The following is a 23,091-nucleotide window of genomic DNA, read 5'->3' on the forward strand; positions in this document are numbered from 1 at the left end:
CCTCTGTGCAGGTCTGTCATAAAGACGCTCCCCTGGACCTCCCAGAGGCAGACTTTCCAATATGCTATTATGGTTAAACAGGGAAAGAGGACTTCCCTGGTGGCATGGCGGTTAAGAATCCACCTGCCAGTGCAGGGGACACAGGTTTAAGCCCTGGTCTGGGAAGATCCCACATGCCGCGGAGCAACTAAACCCGTGCGCCACAACTACTGAGCCTGCGCTCTAGAGCCCACGAGCCACAACTACTGAGCCCGTGTGCAACAACTACTGAAGCCTGCACATCTAGAGCCCATGCTCCACAACGAGAAGCCATCGCAATGAGAAGCCCACGCACTGCAACGAAGAGTAGCCCCCGCTCGCCGCCAACTAAAGAAAGGCCGCTCGCTGCAACTAGAGAAAGCCCGCATGCAGCAACGAAGACCCAAAGCAGCCAAAAATAAATAAATAAAATAAATAAATTTATTTTTAGGGCTTCCCTGGTGGCGCAGTGGTTGGGAATCTGCCTGCCAATGCAGGGGACACGGGTTCGAGCCCTGGTCTGGGAAGATCCCACATGCCGCGGAGCAACTGGGCCCGTGAGCCACAATTACTGAGCCTGCGCGTCTGGAGCCTGTGCTCCGCAACAAGACAGGCTGCGATGGTGAGAGGCCCACGCACCGCGATGAAGAGTGGCCCCCACTTGCCGCAGAGAAAGCCCTTGCACAGAGGCGAAGACCCAACACAGCCATAAATAAATAAATAAAATAAAATAAAAATTAAAAAAAATAAAAATAAAAAAATAAATTTATTTTTTAAAAAAAGGGAGGGCTTTCCTGGTGGCACAGTGGTTAAGAATCCGCCTGCCAATGCAGGGCACACAGGTTCGATCCCTGGTCCAGGAAGATCCCGCATGCCGTGGAGCAACTAAGCCTGTGCGCCACAACTACTGAGCCTGTGCTCTAGAGCCCAGGAGCCACAACTACTGAGCCCACGTGCCACAACTACTGAAGCCTGTGTGCCTAGAGCCCGTGCTCCACAACAAGAGAAGCAACCGCAATGAGAAGCCCGCACACCGCAACAAAGAGTAACCCCTGCTCACCACAACTAGAGAAAGCCCGTGCGCAGCAATGAAGACCCAACGCAGCCAGAAATAATCAATAAATTAAATAAATAAGTTTTTTAAAAAAAGAGCTAGAAGGACTTCTCCGGTGATCCAGTGGTAAAGAATCCGCCTTACAATGCAGGAAACGCGGGTTCGATCCCTGGTCGGGGAACTAAGATCCCACATGCTGCAGGGCAACAGAGCTCTTGAGCCTCAACTAGAGCCCGCATGTTGCAAACTACAGAGCCCACGTACTCTGGAACCCATGCGCCATAACTAGAGAGAGAAAACCCACACGCCACAACTAGAGAGAAGCCCGTGCACCACAACAAAGAGCCCACGTGCCACATCTAAGACCCGATGCAGCCAAAAATAAAATAATTAATTAATTAAAAAAAAAAAGAATTAAAAGCTAGAGAACAGTTCATGCCTCCAGGCTCACTCATATGGAACCGGGGCCCGACCTGGTCCCCTAACTGTGCTGGCGTTCCTTTGCAGACGCACACCGTGTCACATGGGCTGGTGACAGGTTGTGTTTAGCAAAGGCAGCGACGTGACGCGTGAGATGGGGTTATTTCTGTGAAGCCTCGTGTCCCACGCTGCTTGGTGCACGCACTCCACTCCCCGGGGACCTCCATGGACACCTGGGTTAACAGCCCACAGAGCTGATGGAGCGCACAGCGTTCGCCAGGAACCACGGCGCTCAGTGGCGCCCAGCGCTGGCTTTCCTCTTCAGCAGCACCCTCGTCCATCCACGTGGCCCTTAAAAGCCTGGGGTGGGGTGGGGGTGGGATGATGTGCTTCCTCTGGTCTCTGGAATTTCTCCTTGGAAATCACCTTCGGTGGCAGCAGTTTATAAGCCACGGAAGAAATCCAGCCTTTCGACTCTACTGTCACATCCCGTTTTGGAATAAAAACTGCTTGCCAAGTGGCTTTTGGTAAAATCCAGATGTCTCATCTGTCCTCAGAGGACACCTTATGCCCTGGCTCTGAAGGGCACTTGCCCGCTGCTGAGGCAGGTCCCTCCACCCCTTCCCCGCCACGGCTCCAGGACACAGTACAAAGAGAGCCTCATCATTTTATAACCACATAATCCTATTTCAAACAATGCTGATTTTATAAGAACTGAAGCAGAGGGACATGAGCCACAGAAAGCTGTTCCGGAAAACCTTGGAAACAGGCTCTGCCTCCCTGGAATAAATGTAGCAAAGTCCCCTGGGCTCTGGTGGAGGAGCCGCACCTGCTTCCGGGTCTGTGTGTGGACGCCTCCACGGACAGCTGCGCTTCACCAGCGCCGGGACCCGGGGCCTCCAATAACCAGGGCTCACTGGTCAGGTGAGGCCGTGGTGACACTGCAGCCAGCCTCCAAAACATTCCTATCAGTAGAGGCAAATTTTTCAAGTGAAATTTTATTAATATCTTTATATTGTTCTCTTTCCAATTGGTATAATTCAAAAACACAGAAAACAGGCACACAGTGCTTGGGTTTTATTTAACATCACTTCCATGACCAAGAGCCAGCCTGGAATCCACAGTCAGGACGGAGCCACCTGGGCCACAGCGCACCAGGACCCGCGTCCTCCCAGCCTGCCCTGCACACACAGGTCTTCGAGCTCTCGTAAAACGAGCTCCTATAAGCAGCTGCTTCTCGTGGCAACTTAGACGCTGGGCGGGTGGGTCAGGGTGGGCTCCTAGTTGATGGTCTTCTTTCGTTTCAGTCTAAGCTTGTTCCAAATCCTCTCCAGGGCCACTTTTCCCATGAAGAAGGTGATGGCAAAATTACGCCTGTACCAGTCCCTAAAGAGGAACAGGACAAGCACACGTGACCCACGCTCAGGCCTCCCAACTGTCTCCTCTTCCACCCTTCCTCACCATCTCTGCCATCTCCCGCCCTCTTTAAAGCTAGACTGCCCGTAACAGCCTGCCTTCCTTCCACCTGGATTTTCATCAGGCTGATGTGCCCAGTGCACCCCGACCCCGCTTTTCCCACTCCTGGAGGCTGCTGCAGCCTTCCTCAGTTTTTGCTAGAAGACACAGAAAGAGCTCTCAGAAGCCCTGGGGCCCCCAGAGCCCAGTGGCATTCTCTCAGAGACACAACTGTAGAGCGATGGGGGCGTAACCTCTCAGAAAAGGACTGGAGGCTCTGCCGGAACTCGGTGGGGACCCTCCAGGCTTTGGCACCTTAACTGCATAAGAAGCACATGACAGAAGTACTCCATCTTGAGAAGCTAACTTGTCCAAGTGCCAACATCATCAAGTTTCATATCTTCTTTTTCTAGATGATCTGAACTTTTGGGTAACCTGTGTCTCGAAAGAGATCATTCAGAACTTCTCATACAAATACTGGGATGGAGTTACATGCTGTCATAGGCTCACTTGCCTGTGAATTACTCTACAGAACATGTCAGAGCTTGCAAATTCACCACATTGCCAGCAGCTGAATGGGCAAAACTTGGCAAGTTTCCACAATGGAAAGCACACATTCCAGACTCAGTGCTGAGCCCTTGGAAGCTGAAATGCCAACAAGTGCCAATGCTTTTCGTCCAAGTGAGCTAATGAGGGAACGTGGAGCTGCTATTCCAGACTGGACTCAAATGGTTGACTGGATCTCAGCATAGAAGAATGGAGAATAACCAAGGGCTTAAGTGAAGTACTAGCAAGAGGTAAAAATACCAGTTTTCTGGAGCCTTTGCATGGCTAGATAGAAAACCCCTCTCCACACGAGAACGATCCTTACATTTCTATCCACTTCAATGACGCTATAAATGGGAAGCAATGCCCTAATAAAAAAGGCTTCCAGAAAAAAGAAAACTGGTATCCCACCGAGATTAAAGTTCTTAGGTTATTAAGGAAAAGCCAGATTCCACTCCACCGATACAGACAACCTGAATTGATAAAGTGTAGTGGAAAAGACAAACTAAGCTTTTCCTGTTTCCATAAGGAAAGCAGGGGCAGGAGGTGGTGCGGGCACAGAGCGGGAGCGCTCAGGCTCCACTACTGCCCGACCCTCTCTCTCCTCTGAGTGCCACACGGAAAACACCAAGCTTACCGGACAGGAAGCAAGATGCAAACATGCTGTGTCCACACCAGAAATCAAAGGTCCAGGGAAACCTAACTAATACTGGCTTGACTGAATAACTCAGCTAGATCAGAGGGACACATGACAGCATTAGCAACAGACCCTGGACGCTGCAGGACTGGGCTTTATGCCTGAGTGTCACTCAAGAGCTCCTCCAGACTCAACGATCACCCCACTGTCTAGACCCTGCCCCACCTGCCCATCCGGCGTGGCCACTGCCCTACGAACGTCACAGCAAATCTCAAACGCCACGTCCTGGGAATACACATCACTATGTACCGTCAAAACCTTTTTTAAAAACACCTAACCACAATACCATCATTGCATCTGATAAAATGAACAATGACTTATCGAAACAACCTAATATACAGTCACTGTTCAGTTTCCTTTGACTGACTGTCAAAAATAAATACCTTTTTTTAGGTGGTTTGTCTGTATTAGGATCCAAACAATGTCTACACACTGCATGAAGTCTCTTTTATTCTATTAGTTCCCCCTCCTTTTTTTTTTAAATCCTAGTTACTGGTTGAAACTGGATCGCCTGTCTTGTAGAACTTCCAACTGCTGGGACTGTATCTTCAGGCTATGATTTAAGCATGGTCTGTGAACCGCTCTCTCCACACCCCCCCCAACACACCCTTTTATCTTTTTCCTGTAACGTGGTATTAGATCCGGAGGCCTGCTAGACTGCAGTTCCCTTGTTTTGGTGAGGACACCTCACTGGCCGTGCTCGGTACCTCCTGCCGCACCTCACAGAGATGCACGCAGGCCGCTGCCCCACTCTGCACAGTGTGAAGAGGTACCGGGGTTCAGGTGCAATCAGCCCGACCTATCCATTATGAAGTCCCCATCAGCCTTGCTGCCCAGCGGTTTAGCAGCTGTGGGGTGATCAGGCCCAGATCTAACTCCAGCACTCCTGCGTTAGCTGTCATTCTTCTACCAAGAAAAATGCTCCTTCGTTCGGCTACCCTGGAATCCAGTCGGGGCAGGAAAGGCAGGAGAGGTGAGTGTTCTTTGGAGGCGCTCCTTCGCGTATGGATTTTCAGAACAATGGGTTGGCTGCCTAGCAATACCCCGCGGTGCCTGTGAGCCACTCACTGTCATTATGATCGCAAAGATGTTAGCATATTTGATAGATTTTTAATCCACAGCCGTCACTTTCTTTGTGTGGCTGCAATGGCTTCGTCTCTGGCCTACGGGAGCCCCTGGAATCGCCTTCTGGGCTGTTCTCACATGACCCTGCTGGGCTCCGAGCTTCCTCACTTTCAAACACAAGACGTCTCGACTCCTCTTGTGCTGCTCCTGCCCCAGACTGTGCTTCTCAATGGAGTCCAGGTTCCTTTCAGTGGGAAGTGCTGTGTAGAACCCACTGTCTACACACTAGGGGTGCAAGCTGCTTTAGGGATGCCATGCAAACAACTTTAAGCTGTCAATTTTATTTAAAAGTGCGAAAACTAAGTTGATAGCAACTTCTACCTTTAATATAAACACAAATGTTAAATTCAGATAGCAAAATAATCCTAGACAATATGGTTGTGATATTCAAATTTTCAGGAAAAAAGTAGACACCCACCTGTTGTAATACATGTGCTTCTGAAAATTTTTCCTTAAAAATTGCTTGTAGAAGTCAGCCATTTCTTCTGCATTCAATGTTGCTTTTTGACCTGAAAATTAATTTCAACTTAAACATTAAGACTTAAGGGGAAGGGTTCTACAAACAATTATTAGAATTAACAAATGAGTTCAGCAGGATTGCAGGATACAAGATCAATATACAAGTATCAACTATTTCTATACACTTGCAATAAACAATCTGAAAACAAAATTAAGAAAACAATTCCATTTACAACAGCATCAAAAAGAATGAAAGACAGGATAAATTTAAGACAGGAAGTATACGACTTACACATTTAAAAACTACAAAACATAGAAATGAAGGACCTAAATAAATGGAAAGACATCCCATGTTCATGGTTTCAAAGACCTAATATGGTTAAGGTGGCAACACTCCCCCGTAATGACATATAGATTCAAAACAAACCCTACCAAAACCCCAGCTGGCTTTTTTTTTTTTTTTTTTAACCCCAGAAATTGACAGGGAATTCCCTGGCGGTCCAGTGGTTAGGACTTGCTTTCACTGCTGCGGTCCAGGTTCAATCCCTGGTCGGGGAACTAAGATCCCACACGCTGCGTGGTGCGGCCAAAAAAAAAACAAAAAACAAAAAACAGAAGAAATTGGTAAGTGGATCCTAAAATTTATATAAAAATGCAAGGAAACCCAGTAGCCAAAGCAACCTTGGCAAAGAAAATCATAGTTGGAGGATTCACACTTCTTATATTCAAAACTTACTACAAAGCTACAGTAATCAAGACAGTGTGATACCAGCAGAAGAACAGGCTTATAGATCAATAGAACAGAGCTAAACCCAAACATTTATGGGCAAGTGATTTTCGACAAGGGTGTCAAGACAATTCAATGGGGACAAATAGTCTTTTCAACAAACAATGCTTAGGACAACTCGATTATCTACATGTAAAAAAAAAACAAGCTGAATCCCATCTCACACCATAAACAAAAATAACCTCAAAATGAATCAAAGACCTAAATGTAAGAGAGAAAACTATACAATTCTTGGAAGAAAACACGTGCAAATCTTCATCACCTTGAATTAGGCAATGCATTTTAGATATGACACCTAAAGCACAGGCAAACAAAGAAAAAAATAGATAAGTTGGATTCCATCCCCCCAAAAATTTTTTTTTAATTTAATTTATTTTATTTATTTATTTTTGGCTGTGTTGGGTCTTCACTGCCGTGCACAGGCTTTCTATAGTTGTGGCAAGCGGGGGCTACTCTTTGCTGTGGTGCGTGGGCTTCTCATTGCAGTGGCTTCTCTTGTTGCAGAGCATGGGCTCTAGGCGCACAGGCTTCAGTACTTGTGGCACATGGGCTCAGTAGTTGTGGCCCACGGGCTTAGTTGCTCCACGGCATGTGGGATCTTCCCGGACCAGGGATTGAACCCATGTCCTCTGTGTTGGCAGGCAGATTCTTAACCACTGCACCACGAGGGAAGTCCGGATTTCATCAAAATTTAAAATTTTTGTGCTTCGAAGGGCACTACTGAAAAAGTGAAAAGACAACCTACAGAATGGGAGAAAATATTTGCAAATCATCCTTCTAATATGGGTCTAATATCCAGAGTATGTAAAGAACTCTTACAACTCAACAATAAAAAGAGAAATAACCCAATTAAATCCTTTAAAATAACCCGATTTTAAAGGATTTGAAAAAACATTTCTCCAAAGGAGATATAAAAATGGCAAATAAGAACATGAAAAGATATTCAACTAATGACTAATGAGTCATCAAGGAAATTCAACTTAAAAAGATAATAAGGTCACTTCACACTCACTAGGATGACTACAATCAAAAAGACAAACAATAACAAGTGTTGATGAGGATATAGAGATATTGGAACTCTTACATATTGCTGGTTGGAATGTAAAATGATGCAGCCACTTTGAAAAACAGCTTGGCAGTTCCTCAGAAAGTTAAACATAGAGTTACCATATGACCCTGCATCCCACTTACAGGTATATACGTGACTGTTCACAGCAGTGTTATTCATAATAGTCAAAAAGTGGAAACAACCCAAATGTCCATCAACTGATGGATAAACAAAATGTGGTATGTCCATATAGTGGAATATTATTCAGCCATAGAAAAGAATCTTCAATGTAGTGATACATGCTACAACATGGATGAACCTTGAAAACACACACTTAAGTGAAAGAAGGCACACATAAAACACTACATATTACAGGCAGACCTTGGAGATATTGAGGGTTTGGTCCCAGACCATTACAATGAAGCAAGTATTGCAGTAAAGTGAGTCACATGAATTTTTTGTTTTCCCAATGCATATAAAGTTATGTTTACACTATACTGAGGTCTATTAAGTGAGCAATAGCATCATGTCTAAAAAACCATACATACCTTAATTACAAAATAATGCTGTTGGAAAAATTGCGCCAATAGACTTGCTCTATACAGGGTTACCACAAACATTTAATTTGTAAAAAACACAGTATCTTCAAAGCACAAATGAGGTATGCCTGTATATGATGACATTTATCTGGAAATGTCCAGAATAGGCAAATTCATAGAGACAGAAAGTAGACTAGTGGCTGCCAGGAGCTGGTGGGAGGAGGAAATTGGGGAGAGAGCGCTCTGGCTTAGAAGCCCCAAGCGCCAAACAGGCGTCGCACCCAGGGTCCCTGCACCTGCAGAGCACCCCCATCCAGAGAGGCCCCCGCTCCGGCTCCCCCCGGGCTTAGTCCACTCGCCAGGACTCCAGACACAGGCCGCGTTTCCTGGCTGCAAAGCTGATGCTGACACTTCAACCGCACCAGGATTTTTGGGAGACAGAGACAGAGCTGGGAAGGTGACCCCAGGGCACATTTCTACAGAAACAGGAGGGAAAGTGGCCAACCCTGAACTCACACAGCACAAAGGCAAACGCAGACCGCACAGTACAAGCGTGGCTGTCCCCCACAGAGGCAGAAGGGCCACCTCCCGGCCAGCCTGAGCAGGGGCCCACGCCACCTGGACCCCCGCGGGCTGAGCGAAGAGCAGTCGATTCCACGTGCCCTCGCTCCTCTGACCCAGCCTCCTGCTGCTCCTCAAAACCTGCATCTGGAAGACCCTCTCGCCACCTCCCCAGACGCCGCCCCTCCGAGGGGGCTTCCCCGAGGCCCCCGTTAAAACGCCGGCTCCTGCGCTCCCCTCGGCTTCGTCCTCCCCCGCGGTCAACAGCCCAGGAGTGCGGAGCGCGTTCGCCGAGCTGCTCGTCTGCTGCTCACCCGCCCGGCCCACGCAAGGAGCTCCGCTCCACAAAGGCGAGGCCGTGGCTCTGTCTCGTCCCCAGCTGGTCCCCAGGACTAGCCTGGGATGTGGCAGGTGTTCAGTAAATACCTGGAATCAATCAAGGGGTGGATGCTGATGGGGGAAAGAGAGGGACAACCAGCTGCCTGAGGAGGGGAGGGAAGCCGAAGGCTCCCAGGGAAGGGGACAGTCCAGCCAGGATCCCACAGGGCACAGAAGGGGAGCAGCACAGGCAGAGCAAGTGACGGGTGTGGCGAGGCAGAGACGTGGCTGAACACAGAGTGAGGGGCGGAGGGCAGGCAGGGCTGGAGCGCGATGCGGGGCCGTACACGGAGCTCTCGCTCCGGGGAGCGGGGCGCGCACGCTGGCCGAGAGCAGCGGCGTCTCCTAAGCTGCAAGCGGGTCCCGCCGGTCCTCCGGGGAGAGGCGCCTGCGCACCCTCCAGCCAGCCTCCCCTGCCTCTCACACGATGACGAGAGGAGCTGAGGAGGTGGGACGTGTCCTCCCGGCCCCGCAGGCAGTGGCTCCACGGGCCGGGGCTCCGTCCCTCGCCGGCCCTGTGGCTTCTCCGGGCTCCACGACGCGGATCACAGCAGCACACCTCATAAGGCTGCTCTGACACAAACTGAGTCGCGGTCAGTGTGGCAGGTGGGACGGGCCTGGCACAGAGGGGCGCGCTCGTCACCGCTGCCGGCAACACCGCAGGCGCCCCAGGGTTCTAAGGACAGGTGGGGGTGCCACCTTCAGCTACTGGTCTAGTTTGGTGTCCTGCCCAAACGTTCCCAGGTGGCGCGCAGCATAAAGCAGAAGCACCATGAACGTTTGCTGAGTAATTCAGATTCCACCCCTGTCAACACTGCAAGGTGATACTGAACTTTAGTGATGCTAAGAATGACAGGCAGAACAATCTAATTTATTACACATTTACCGAAAACCGAGTGGGTGTTTCTTAAATACCAGCTGACTTAAAGTAAATCCATCCTGATGGCACCCCGCCCCAGCTGCATAAACACTTCAGCAGTAAAAGAAACTAGAGGCAAGAACCCTCCCACAGCACTGCCTGCCTTACACGAGATTTAATCTGGGGGCAGGCAGAGTTGACGTCATGGTATTCTACTTTTCGCACTTGAAATTAAGTCAATAATGTTCCTAGACTGCTGCAGAATATTCCAGTGAACATCCAGTGCGCAGTGGGCCACCACAGCCTTATCTAATCTGAAATGACTGGATATTTAGATATTTCCCATTGTTTGGCAAAGAAAGACAATGCTTCAAGGAACAGAGTGAAGTCTTCCCATGTTTTCCTATAGGATGAATTCTTAGATATTCAGTGGTCATAATTTTCCCGCTTCTTGGCATATGCGTACTTCATGCAACCAAATCCTTCTGGAAAAGGAGCTGGGAAAACATCTCCTTGAGTTCAGTAAGCATAAAACAAGGCCTAGGTGCTGTTTGTTTGTTTTTTGTTTTGTTTTTGTTTTTTTTTTGGCTGCATTGGGTCTTCGCTGCTGCGCACAGGCTTTCTCTAGTTGCGGTGAGCGGGGGCTATTCTTTGTTGCAGTGCGCGGGCTTCTCATAGCAGTGGCTTCTCTTGTTGCGGAGCACGGGCTCTAGGTGCGGGGGCTTCAGTAGTTGCGGCACGTGGGCTCAGTAGTTGTGGCTTGCGGGCTCTAGAGCTCAGGCTCAGCAGGTGTGGCGCATGGGCTCAGTTGCTCCACGGCATGTGGGATCTTCCTGGACCAGGGTTCGAACCCGTGTCGCCTGCATTGGCAGGCGGATTCTTAACCACTGCGCCACCAGGGAAGTCCCTAGGTGCTGTTTTAATAGGCACTGTGAAATTTAGTTTGAGGAGTTTTTTTCTTGTAGTCACATTATTCATCTGCAGGTGTTTTGTTATTTCTACAAATTTGTTAAGGCTTTTCATAAAGTCCACACACCTCTTCATCTCTGCCACAAACGTCTCCTGCCACCTGCCGTTCGCGTTTAATGTGTCTCCTGGACGTGGACCCCTTTGCCTGGCCCTCAGGTCTGCTGGGCACTGTCTGTGGAGCAGCCTCACTCCTTCAACAGAACCCCGCCTGGGCAGAGCCTCAGTCTGGCTACTTCCTTGGACCTGGGAGGTATAAACTGAGAGGTGGAAAAAGCCTGTTTACAGCAAGAGAAGGCTGAAGCAGTGGGGTAGAGAGGAGGTGAAACGAGAGGAGGGAGGATGTCCTGGGTTGCCTCTAGGGCCAGTGTCTGAGTGCAGGCCATGCCTGGGCCCGGCTCTCCCCTGGTCCTGTGTCTGAGCCACTTCGTGTCCCCTCAGCAAACTCTCCTTTCCAGGAGGACAGATCAAAGGGAGTCCTGACTAATCCAGACATTGGCAGTTTTCACGTTCTTGAATCTTTCTACCTTTACTGTCAAGCTCAGGGAATCATCACTCCTCCAGATAATGGAGGGTCACTTTTATTGTTAGACTTCCTAAAACTAGGAGTGATGTATTTAACTTTTTACTCCATAAACAATTGATTTTTAATAATTAACTTTTTCATCCGTTTGGAATACATTTGTATTACAGGGAGCATGAATCTAAATTTATCTTTTTGGGTCAAAAATAATTAGTTTCTCCAACATCACTTATTAAACGAAACTCCTCTTTCCTGGGTTCTGCGAGGCCCCTGCACTCAGGTGTCACACATGCGTGCTCTGGCCCATGGGGGTGACACACCTGTCCCCCCGCCCCCATTTCCATCCCTGCAGCCTGGTAACTGTTTAAACAGCTGACAGAGCGGCACCTCCCTTCATGAGTCCTTTCCTCAACATACTCTTTCCTGTTTTCTTACCAGACTAATCTGAAATCCAATTAAGGCCCGTCTTTCAACACTCAGTAACGCCATCAGTAGGAATCCACGATACTCATAGACGACAGTGGCCCGGGGGCCTCCCTGGGAACCCACTCTCCAGGTCAGGACCTAGGCCCCTCCACTTACTCACTCTGTGATTTTGGTCAAACAACTTGCCCTCGGGCTCCTCATCTACAAAATGGTAAAAGTAACAGTACCTACTTCATTGGGTCACCATGGGAAATAAAAGAGAACATATGTGCAAAGGGCACAGTCCTGAAGTCGGGGCTCTCATTCTCTGCTTCGGGATGAGAGCCTGTCCTCGCCTCGATGCCCCCGCCCCCGGCCTCAGGACGGTGCTACCTACGAAAGTCTTCCCCTCACCCCACACTTGCCTGCTCAGCGGTCAGCCAGTTGGAGGAGGATTCAATGGGCGTGTGTAAATGGGAGATAAAATGTCTTGGTTGTACCTGTTTGTGGTTTAGCTTTGTATTAAAAAAAAAAAAAAAAGGAAATAAACTTGAAAATTGTCTGTCACCATAAAAATAAAACAAAAATTAAAATATTTATTGCCCCCCCAAAAAAACAACCAAAAAACAAACAAAAACTGATAGGACATAGCACCCTTTCCTGCTCACTCCTGCCCTCCCAGACCCTCAGTGGGGCCCGTGCAGCAGACAGCATACGACTGGGCCCAGCGTGGGGCTAACTCCATCCTCCCCAGACTTCTATTCTAATGAGCCCAGGCAAGGCTACCACGAGCAGGGAGGGTCATGGTGCTTTAGCCCAACACAGACCTGGCTTTGGGGGTCAACGATTTCAGATTTTCCATCAGAATGTTTTGACAGTAGACATCTGTTTAACCGACGGTACAAAATCTTATTCAGGCCTAACATCAACACCAAGAGAAAATGATTAAAGGTTATTTTGAGCACTAGATTCTCCGTCCAAAAGAAAGGACAGCACGGTAGGCAGAGGGAACTGAATGCAGTCTGCACCCCTGACACATGAGGTGCGCAGCCTGGGGAACAAGACACGAAACAGGTAAAACGGGCAGGGGCCGGGCAGGCCTCCAATCCAGAAGGAGGAGCACAGCTGTCACTGTCGTCACAGGAAATCTAAAAACCTAAGCTGGGTGGCAACTATCAGAACTGCATTTTGGGTAGAACAGACTGGCTACACTGCAAAGAATGGATTTAAGGCATGAGTTGCTAAACTACAGCCTGCAGGCCAAATCTGGCCTACTAGCTGATTTTGTAAATACAGTTTTATTGGGACAAGTTCATGCCCATTAACCTATGTATTTTCTATGGCTGCTTTCACAGAACAACAGCAGAGCTGACCAGTTGAAGGAGAGACCCATATGGCCCAGAGAGACTAAACTATTTACTATCTAGCCCTTTACAGAAAGTCTGCTGACCCCTGATTCAAAGACTGGGGGCCAGGGAACCAATTAGGAAGATACTGCAATAGGCAGAGAATTAACAAGAGCCTGAATTAAAGCCATGTTTAAAGGAGAGGGAGTAAGGACTGCCCTGGTGGCGCAGTGGTTAAGAATCTGCCTGCCAATGCAGAGGACACGGGTTCAAGCCCTGGTCCGGGAAGATCCCACATGCCACCGAGCAACTAAGCCCGTGCGCCACAACTACTGAGCCTGCGCTCTAAAGCCGGTGAGCCACAACTAGAGGAAGCCTGTGCACAGCAACAAAGACCCAACGCAGCCAAAAATAAATAAATAAATTTATTTAAAAAAAAAAAAAAAAAAAAAAAAAGGACAGGGAGTAGCAAAGGTGCTGAGAAACATCTAAGAGGTAAATCTGGTGGAGAGATGAAGGATGAAGGGGTGGGGAGGGGCTTCCAGGATGACTCTGCAGTTTCCGGCTCATGGTCAGCGGGACCATGAGCTGCCATCAGGAATCAGGGAAGAGAAGCCAGGGCAGAAGAGACAGAGGCTGCTGAAGCCACGGGACCTCGGATGTAAGTCCAAAGGTCAGAAAGAGGTCATCGATCAGAATGACCCAAAATGACGAGAGGGCTGACCTCACCCAAAGACAGAAGAGGGAGCAGGAGGAGGACAGACGTACGTAGCACTGAGGACACCCTCAGAGCGCCTGCCCCATGGGGCCATGACCTGCTCCCTGAGCTTTCTCTACTTCAGTCAACATCCTTTGTTTTTCTTTTCTTTTTTTGTTTGGCTGTGCCGAGAGGCACATGGGATCTAGTTCCCTGGCCAGGGGTGGAACCTGCGCCCCATGCAGTGGGAGTGTGGGTCTTAACCGCTGGACAGCCAGGGAGGCCTTAATACTCTGTCTTCACACCTTCTCATATAGTTACTCAAACAAAACCAGTGTTGGCAGAAAAAGAACTCACTCACCTGATTCAGCTCTCAGTTCCAGGCCTTTGGCTTTTAGTCTTGAGTCAATAAATTTTTCTTTTTCCTAAAAGAAGACAGCTATCAGAATTCCCTTTCTTCGTCTTTCCGTTTTTCCTTGGCTAGGACACAGCTCTCCGCGCTCTGGAGAAGTCTGGATGTGGATTTCCTGAGAAGTGGCCCATCTCAAAGCCTGTTTTAAACCATCTGAACTTAGTTAAAAGTTTCATGCTTGAAATAGGATTTGAAAATGAGATGTTTAATAAACTTTGGGAGGCACTATTTGTTTATAAATCCACAGAATAAGATAAATGCAACTCCATTTGACTTAGCCTGCCCAAATGGATAAACAGGTATCGCCTAAGTCTTTCTTCTGGATTAGAATATTTATACTCCTTTCTCGTAGTTTACTGATGAGTATGCTGTTAAGAATCCTGAATTCTCAGGAAGAATGACAACACATCCCAGACACCCACGATTTCATAAACACACACACACAAGTGTATATACATGTGGAACCTGCAGTTCTGGTTCCGGCTCTGCTACTCCCTTTACTTCCTTGAACGTCTCAAGATCTGTGATTCTGTGAACGATCAATATTTCTTCTTTACAGTTACATACTGATTTTAAAATTCTACGCATATATACACACATACATATGTATGGCAGGGAGGCAACGCGATGCTGCCAAATAACTGAAAGGCAAAGCGGATGCTAAAGATTTAGCGCCCCCAAGTGGCCAACTGTATTATTTCTCACTCTGACCCGAAACCTAAACTTACCTTAAGAAAAGTCAAATTCTGGTTTGCCCAGAACTGTTGGTTCCATTCTTGTGTTTCTTGTCTTAATTCTCTTAACTTTTGTTCCAATGGTGATTCATTTTCAGGGATGTAAAAGTGAACAGGTCGAAGGTTTGAATATTTATCTGGGGGTCCTATCCAATCATGGCAAGATTTTCTTGGAGGGCAGAATCTTGAGACCTTTAACAAAACGCATGGGGTTACTATACAACTTAATGAATGTCTAGTATTATAAAATGAACAGTCCAGATTTACTAAAGACCCTTGTTAGCTTCCTCTTTTTAAGACTATGTGCCAGGGAATATCCAAATTAAAAGAACTATAATAAATAGCATTCACATTAATACTACACCAAACATGTTCAACAATGGTGCTGGAATAATTCAACATCCTAAGGCGAAAAAAGAATGTCAACCTGTGCTTTGCATCATATACAAAAATTAACGCAAAATGGATCAAAGATGTAAAATGTAAAATCTAAAACTATAAAACTTCTAAAACACAGTAAAAATTCTACAAGCTTGGATTAGGCAAAGATTTCTTATGTACAACACCAAAAGCACAATCCACAAAATAAGAAATAGATGAACTGGACTTCACCAATGTTAAAATCTTCTGTTCTCCTAAAGACACTATTAAGAAAATGAAAAGACAAGCCACAGACTGGGAGAAAATACATGCAAATCTGTAAAAAGACTTGTTTCTAGAATATATAAAGACTTCTCAAAACTCCATAATAAGAAAACAGGGCTTCCCTGGTAGCGCAGTGGTTAGGAATCCGCCTGCCAATGCAGGGGACACGGGTTCGAGCCCTGGTCTGGGAAGATCCCACATGCCGCGGGGCGACTGGGCCCGTGAGCCACAACTACTGAGCCTGCGCGTCTGGAGCCTGTGCTTCGCAACAAGAGAGGCCGCGATAGTGAGAGGCCCGCGCACCGCGATGAAGAGTTGCCCCCACTCGCCTCAACTAGAGAAAGCCCTCGCACAGAAACGAAGACCCAGCACAGCCAAAAATAAATAAATAAAAATAAATAAATTTAAAAAGAAAAAGAGAAAACAGACAACCCAATTTAAAAATGGGCAAAATATTTAAATAAAAGTTTCCGAAGAAGATATATAGATGACAAATAAAAGCACATAAAAAATGCTCAACATCATTAGTCATTAGGGAAATGCAAACCAAAACCACAATGAGATATCACTATACAACTATTAATATGGCTAAAAAAAAAATCTGCCAAAACAAGTGCTGTCAAGGACGTAAAACAATCAAGTTCTTAAATATTGCTAATGGCAATGCAAAATGGTACAACCACTTGGGAAAAAAGTCAGCAGTCCATTATAAAATTAAACACACATCTAACATACAACCCAGCAACCCGTTCCCAGGTTATTTATCCAAGATGCATGAGTACACATGTTTGCACAAAAACCTGGATATGACTGTTTAAAGTGGCTTTATGTATTAACTGCCAAAATCTGGAATTAGGGCTTCCCTGGTGGCGCAGTGGTTGAGAATCTGCCTGCCAATGCAGGGGACACGGGTTCGAGCCCTGGTCTGGGAAGATCCCACATGCCGCGGAGCAACTGGGCCCGTGAGCCACAATTACTGAGCCTGCGCGTCTGGAGCTTGTGCTCTGCAACGAGAGGCCCCGATAGTGAGAGGCCCGCGCACCACGATGAAGAGAGGCCCCCGCTTGCCACAACTAGAGAAAGCCCTCGCACAGAAACGAAGACCTAAAACAGCCAAAAATAAATAAATAAATACATTTTAAAAAAAAATCTGGAATTAGCCGAAATACCCTTCCACTGATGAACAGAAAAACACAGCATGGCACATCCATGTGACGGACACTACTCGACAACAGAGGAGACTACAGGGAACACAGATGAATCTCAAAGGCACTATGCTGAAGAGGCCACACCAAAGAGGCTGCACACTGGATGATTCTATTCCCAAGACATCCTGGAAAAGACAGGTGCTGGGGTGGAGGAAGGGGGTGACTACAAAGGAATTTTCTGGGGTGGTGAAAGTGATCGATATCTTGAATTGTGGCGTACATGTCTGCCAGGAGTGAATTTTACTATATGTGAACTGGACTTCAATAAACCTGATATTAAAATAAAGAGATCAGCTGAGTAATCAAAAGACTAACTGTTCATTTGCCTGTTAAAAGATCAGTGTAACCATAATCCATGGGGGGAAATAATATTCAGTTTGGAAATCTCTTATACCCTATTTTTAAAAAAGCAAGCTCTACCTATAATGGAAAATGTATAACTAAATCACTTTGCTGCTGTACACCCGAAGCTAACACAACACTGTAAATTAACTGTCCTCCAATTTTAAAAAAGCAAAAGCTCTACTGAGCACGACTTCTACCTCCAGAACATCAGAGTGCCTCCCGCCAGACCTCCCTCCAGAAACAACTAGAAAACTAGTCAGCAGCGGAGAGGAGTGAGCTACTGACAGGTGGAACACGGACAGATCTCAAAACAACATACAGAGCGAAAGAGCCAGGCACCAAAGAGGACGTTCTATGTGATTCCACTTATGTGACATTCTAGAAAAAGTAATCAGATCAGTGGTAGCCCAGAGTGAGGGGTGGGGGGGATTGGAGTGATGTTCTGATCTTACTGGGGTGGTGATTGCACAGATTTACACATTTGTCACAACTCATCAAACTCGAAATGGGTGCACTCATTTTACTATATATAAATTACACCTCAATAAAAATTAAGAGTGGTAAAACTTACAAAGATAAAAAATTACTATATTGAACATAATTAACAGTTCTTTTGCATTTAGAAGGCCCTTCATTTAGGATATTTCAGTACTTCACTATCACCATTATAAGCTGCAACTTCCAAGGAACTAAAAATAGAGATGCAGGGTTTGCAAAATTTAAGATAAAGCAGCTCTTTTTCTATCAGTAAGCAGCTTACTGATAATTTCATTTGAAAAACGTAGCTTTAAGAGCTAATAATTTCACAGATTAATGCAGATACCCAGGTGCAGCTGTGTGTTCCGCGGTGGCTCACCCGGCAGGCGCACCATGGGAGGAAAGGAGCGGCCAGGCAGAAGCTCAGCTTGGGTGCACAACCCTCAGCATTGCTCTCCCTAGTGGGGGTCTGACCATCTTCTGGTCCCCGGACTCAACCCTGGACAATCAGAGTCAAGAACCAAGCGTAGACTGAGAAAGGAAACCAAGTCACTCTTTAGGAAACACAGTCAGTTAGCTTTTGCTTTGACGGCTGCCACTAAGCACCACCAACCTACACCAAGCATCCCAAGAACTTGGCATTAACCGAAGGAGACTGCTAAATGCAGCACTGCCCGTCGGCCCTCTCCTTGTCTTGGATGCTACGACCTTCCTAAATCTTCTGAATTCCCAGGCAGTCTAAAAATAGGAAGAATTTAAAACATGACAAGGATAGCAGTGGGTTTGGTCGGGAAGTGGGTTACAAAGCTTGGTGTGGCCACCTAGCGTGGATTGTTCAGACCACAGAGAACCCCTGAGGAGGTTACATCAGCTCCGCCATCACCGCTCAGAGTTCAGCAGGTCAAGTTATATTACAAAATACGCAGGGACATCCACTCAGGCAAACAGCTTTTCCTTACATCTGAGAACACAGAGTTACTGAGTTATAACACATTACAGCTCTGCCTTTAGGACAACACTGGCCTTTATAATAGTCTATTAAAAATCTGTGGCATGTTCAGCTCAGCATTAGAACGCTTACTATTTGGGGACTTCCCTGGTGGTCCAGTGGTTAAGACTCCACGCTCCCAATGCAGGGCGCCTGGGTTCGATCCCAGGTTCAATCCCTGGAACTAAGATTCCACATACCCCAACTAAGCGCCACAACCAGAGGAGCCCGAGAGCCGCAACAAAGACCCAGCGCAGCCAAAATAAATAAATAAATAAATAAATAAATTTTTTAAAAAAGAATGCTTACTATTTAGAAAATTATTTTGAGTCTAGAATAAGTGAATGAGCAGGAAATGCTGAAAAGTACATATGATTTCCTCAGACTCTCAAAACATTTCTAGAAAAGTATCTTTTAAAAAAAATTTCAGGGGCTTCCCTGGTGGCACAGTGGTTGAGAATCTGCCTGTCAATGCAGGTGACACGGGTTCGAGCCCTGGTCTGGGAAGATCCCACATGCCGCGGAGCAACTAGGCCCGTGAGCCGCAATTACTGAGCCTGCGCGTCTGGAGCCTGTGCTCCGTAACAAGAGAGGCTGCGATAGTGAGAGGCCCGCGCACCGCGATGAAGAGTGGCCCCCACTTGCCGCAACTAGAGAAAGCCCTCGCACAGAAACGAAGACCCAACACAGCCATAAATAAATAAATAAATAAATAAATAAATAAAATTTCAAAATTTTAAGGACCCTTGACAGATTAGGTAAAAGAATACAGCATTTGAGTGGGGGAAAAAAAGATTGATAGAGGACTTCCCTGGTGGCGCAGCGGTTAAGAATCGGCCTGCCAAAGCAGGGGACACGGGTTCGACCCTGTTTTGGGAAGATCCCACATGCCACGGAGCAAGTAAGCCCATGAGCCACAACTACTGAGCCCGCGAGCCACAACTACTGAAGCCCGCACGCCTAGAGCCCGTGCTCCGCAACAAGAGAAGCCACTGAAATGAGAAGCCCGCACACTGCAACAAAGAATAGCCCCTGCTCAGAAAGCCCGCGCACAGCAACGAAGACCCAACGCAGCCAAAAATCAAAAAAAAAAAAAAAAAGAAGAAGTAGGGTGAACAAGACCTACTGACCTCACCTGTTTGTCAAGGACACAAATTATTGTTTTTGTAATTAATTAATGTATTTATTTTTGGCTGCGTTGGGTCTCCGTTGCTGCACGCGGGCTTTCTCTAGTTGTGGCGAGTGGGGGCTACTGCGCCACCAGGGAAGTCCACAAATGATTTCTTTGATGAAATGGATAACGGCTTTCAAATACTGGAAGAACATTTCCTCAATTTGGTTTATTCACAATATGATGTCAACCAACAAGATACACTACTTCTTTTTTTTTTTTTTTACTATTTATTTATTTATTTGGCTGTGCCAGGTCTTAGTTGCGGCACACGGGATCTAGTTCCCTGACCAGGGATTGAACCCAGGCCCCTGCATTGGGAGCATGGAGTCTTAACCACTTGACCATCAGGGAAGTCCCAAGATATACTTCTTAATTTAATCCACATTACAGTTGACCCTCAAACAATGCAGGGGTCAGGGGTGCCGACCCTCCATACAGTCAAAAATCTGCATACGACTTTACAGTCGGCCCTCCATGTCAGAGGTGCCACATCTGCAGACGGAACCAACCTGAGAGTGTATAGTACTACAGAAAAAAATCTGAGCATAAGTGGATCCGCGAAGTTCAAATACGCATTGTTCAAGGGTCAAGTGTACTAACTAACATTTTATCCTTCACTTTCCTAAGTCTGGACAATCAACAAAACAGTAAGTCAAGCCCTGATCTGGAGAATTTGCCAGTTTCCATAGTGCAATGACTCCCACCATGGACAACTTCAAGCTAGCAATGTGATGTTACTGAACGAGGAACTGGGAAGAGATGTGCAGAAATGCCATTATATGTTACTTCTGCCACATAGGTATGGTAGAAATAGATGCAAATAACCTCAGAAGCAGAGATAATTATAATCCAACTTTTAGTAAGGGAGGCAAACTCTCCGTCTCCTCTCTGAGAGTCTCTAAACGGGCCTGAGAGTCAAACTAACATAAAACAGATTAACAGAAGAAAACCATATAGATTTTTTTATGTACACATGGAAGCACCCATAGGAAAATGAAGACCCCAAAAAGCAGATAGGCCCAACTGCCTACATACCAGGCTGCACAAAAAGTAGCCACTGTGGAAGAGGGACTCAAGTCTATGGGGAGACTAAAGGAAGGTGAGAGTTACTTTACCAAGGTCCGTTTGCACAGATCTCTTTCACTCTCTGGTGATAAGAACACAGTTTTGCTCCTGATTTAGGAAGGGCAGCTTTCACGTGAGAGGTTTATCTCCTGCCTAAAGGAAGACAAGGGGGAGGTCACAGTGCCCTTCTTGCACCTGCTGTCTTTCAAGTGCTTTTAGCTCAAAATAATTTTTATGCCAAAGTGGCCTATTTCAGGGTGGCTTATTTTGTTACCCTTTAGTACTATTTATTTATTTATTTTTATTATTTTTAAAAATATTTATTTGGTTGTGCTGGCTCTTAGTTGCAGCGTGAGAGATCTGGTTCCCTGACCAGGGATCGAAGCCGGGCCCCCTGCATGGGGAGCTCGTTGCCTTAGCCACTGGACCACCAGGGAAGTCCCCAGCACAGTTTAACTAGATATGGCAATCACCGATAACTCGAAGCAGCATGTTGAGAAGATCTGAGGGAGCCGGACGCCACCACCGCCAAGAGTGTTCCTTACGTAACTGCTAATTCTTGATGAGTTCCTAGGTTTTCCAGGAAACTCTCAAAGGCTGTATAGTCAGAGAAGCAGAGCACGTTGAGTGGCTGAGTGTTCTGGAGTACGACTCACACGTGGTGGAAGAACAGGGAGGCACTGTCGCAGGTGGACACGTCAGAGCTGCAGGGCAAGTGGAAACCCAGGCTGACCGGCTGCTGGAGAGGGACAGGGGGAGGCGGGGAGAAGCCTAGGCGTAGCTGTCACCTCTGCGTGGCCAGTTCACACTCCACACCGGACTACACCCTACTGACTAGTTCAGCATGGCTATTTCGTTTCTTCTTGCAGATTCAAACATCTTTATCTCTGACCATTTTTACTTTTGTCTGGTTCTTCTAAAGAGTGTCTCTCTTGGTGTCACTGCGAAGCAAAGTTGAGCCGTAAGAGGCACAGCCAGAGTGGAAAGTTCTAAATGAAGGGCCAGCAAGTCCCCAAGAAGGGACTGAACTCATCCTTCGTGTGTGAAAGTGATAGGGCCCCGCCAGCAGGAAGGCATCCTGATCTGCTACCTAAGACCTGAAACTGTGCTCCTGACCATCAGGGTTGAAATACACTGACTTGATACTAGACTGACTTAAAAATCCTTTTTAGCAAGTAAAGGCAGGACCGTAACACACAGATCTTTAATGTTTTATCCATCATTCTAAGAATAATATATGGTTACCACATTTTCCCTTTCTTTTAAAAAAGTTTTTAAGAAAAAAACCCTACTTTTCTGCAAATATTTCTGGACTTTTCCCACACAGCCTTTGCCTCTGTGATATCCGGATATTCTTAGAAACTGACGGTGATTCACACAAAGGGATGCAGTGAGTGGAGACAGAAAGGGAGCCAGCCTGGGTCCCCTGCTGTGACCTTCCGCTGAGACAGAAAGGGAGCCAGCCTGGGTCCCCTGCTGTGACCTTCCGCTGCTCGATGGGGTTCCCTCCCCTCCTCCAAGCTCGGGAGGCTGCGCAACACCCCTTGGAGACGTCAGCTCTGCCAGCAGCAAGGAGACAAAGGGGCAGGTTCCACCCTAACTGCACCTATTTACCTGCTTTACTATCTTCCAGAACTGTACCCCATCTATTCTTACAGGTTCCCTATCAAGAAATGTTAAAGAAGCCACCCCAGCTGCCCACACGTAACAAAGCAAGCTCAAAGAGGAGCTGGGGTATTCAGTTACTTTCCCATACGCATCTTTTAGTTGTTGCTTATAAACTACTTTACAGTTTATATGTGAACTCTGTGAACCAACTCCTTCAATCATCCTCAGTTTTCCACTATAATTTGAGAGACTGTATCTTCAATTATGGCAGAAGTGGTCCTTCTACTCTCCCCTATAAACATATATTCTGTCTTTGTTCACCCAAGAACTGCTATTTAAAAGGGAGAAGAAGGGGCTTGGGGGAGGAAAAGAAAGAATCCCTTTGAGGTTTGAGTAATTACCATAATTTATGGTTCTTACAGCAAAAGCATACAGTGCACAGCTTCTGAGGCCTGGAGTGGCGGGGTGTGCGTGGGAAGGCGTGCTAGACCTACCAGTTCCGCGGAGGACCACACATGTTCTTACTGGTCACACCGAGTTTTCATTACTGGG

The 23,091-nt window shown here is 46.8% G+C and overlaps 1 protein-coding gene across 10 annotated transcripts in view; it reads right to left on the bottom strand.

The window, feature by feature from the left end:
* Positions 1-2,179: 2,179 nt before the first annotated feature.
* Positions 2,180-23,091, bottom strand: part of COA8 (cytochrome c oxidase assembly factor 8) — a 32,460-nt gene continuing 11,548 nt past the window's right edge. Inside the window, exons 2-6 of one of the 10 annotated variants that reach the window (XR_014260923.1) lie at positions 15,024-15,221; positions 14,245-14,308; positions 5,734-5,824; positions 4,798-5,632; positions 2,555-2,878 (exon numbers count right to left, since the gene is read on the bottom strand). Coding sequence is in view for 8 of the 10 variants with exons in the window: in XM_082451123.1 (XP_082307249.1) it covers positions 11,101-11,172; positions 12,266-12,355; positions 12,668-12,759; positions 14,245-14,308; positions 15,024-15,221 (516 nt within the window). In the remaining 2 variants the exon portion in view is untranslated. Of the gene's footprint in view, positions 2,458-2,554; positions 2,879-4,797; positions 5,637-5,733; positions 5,825-6,477; positions 7,303-9,937; positions 12,356-12,667; positions 12,760-14,244; positions 14,309-15,023; positions 15,222-23,091 lie in introns of those variants that run through there. The other 9 variants (XR_014260924.1, XM_082451123.1, XM_082451127.1 and 6 more) reach the window with 9 other exon arrangements.

The sequence above is a fragment of the Balaenoptera physalus genome, assembly GCF_965194825.1.
Source record: "Balaenoptera physalus genome assembly, chromosome: 2".
Lineage (NCBI taxonomy): Eukaryota > Metazoa > Chordata > Mammalia > Artiodactyla > Balaenopteridae > Balaenoptera > Balaenoptera physalus.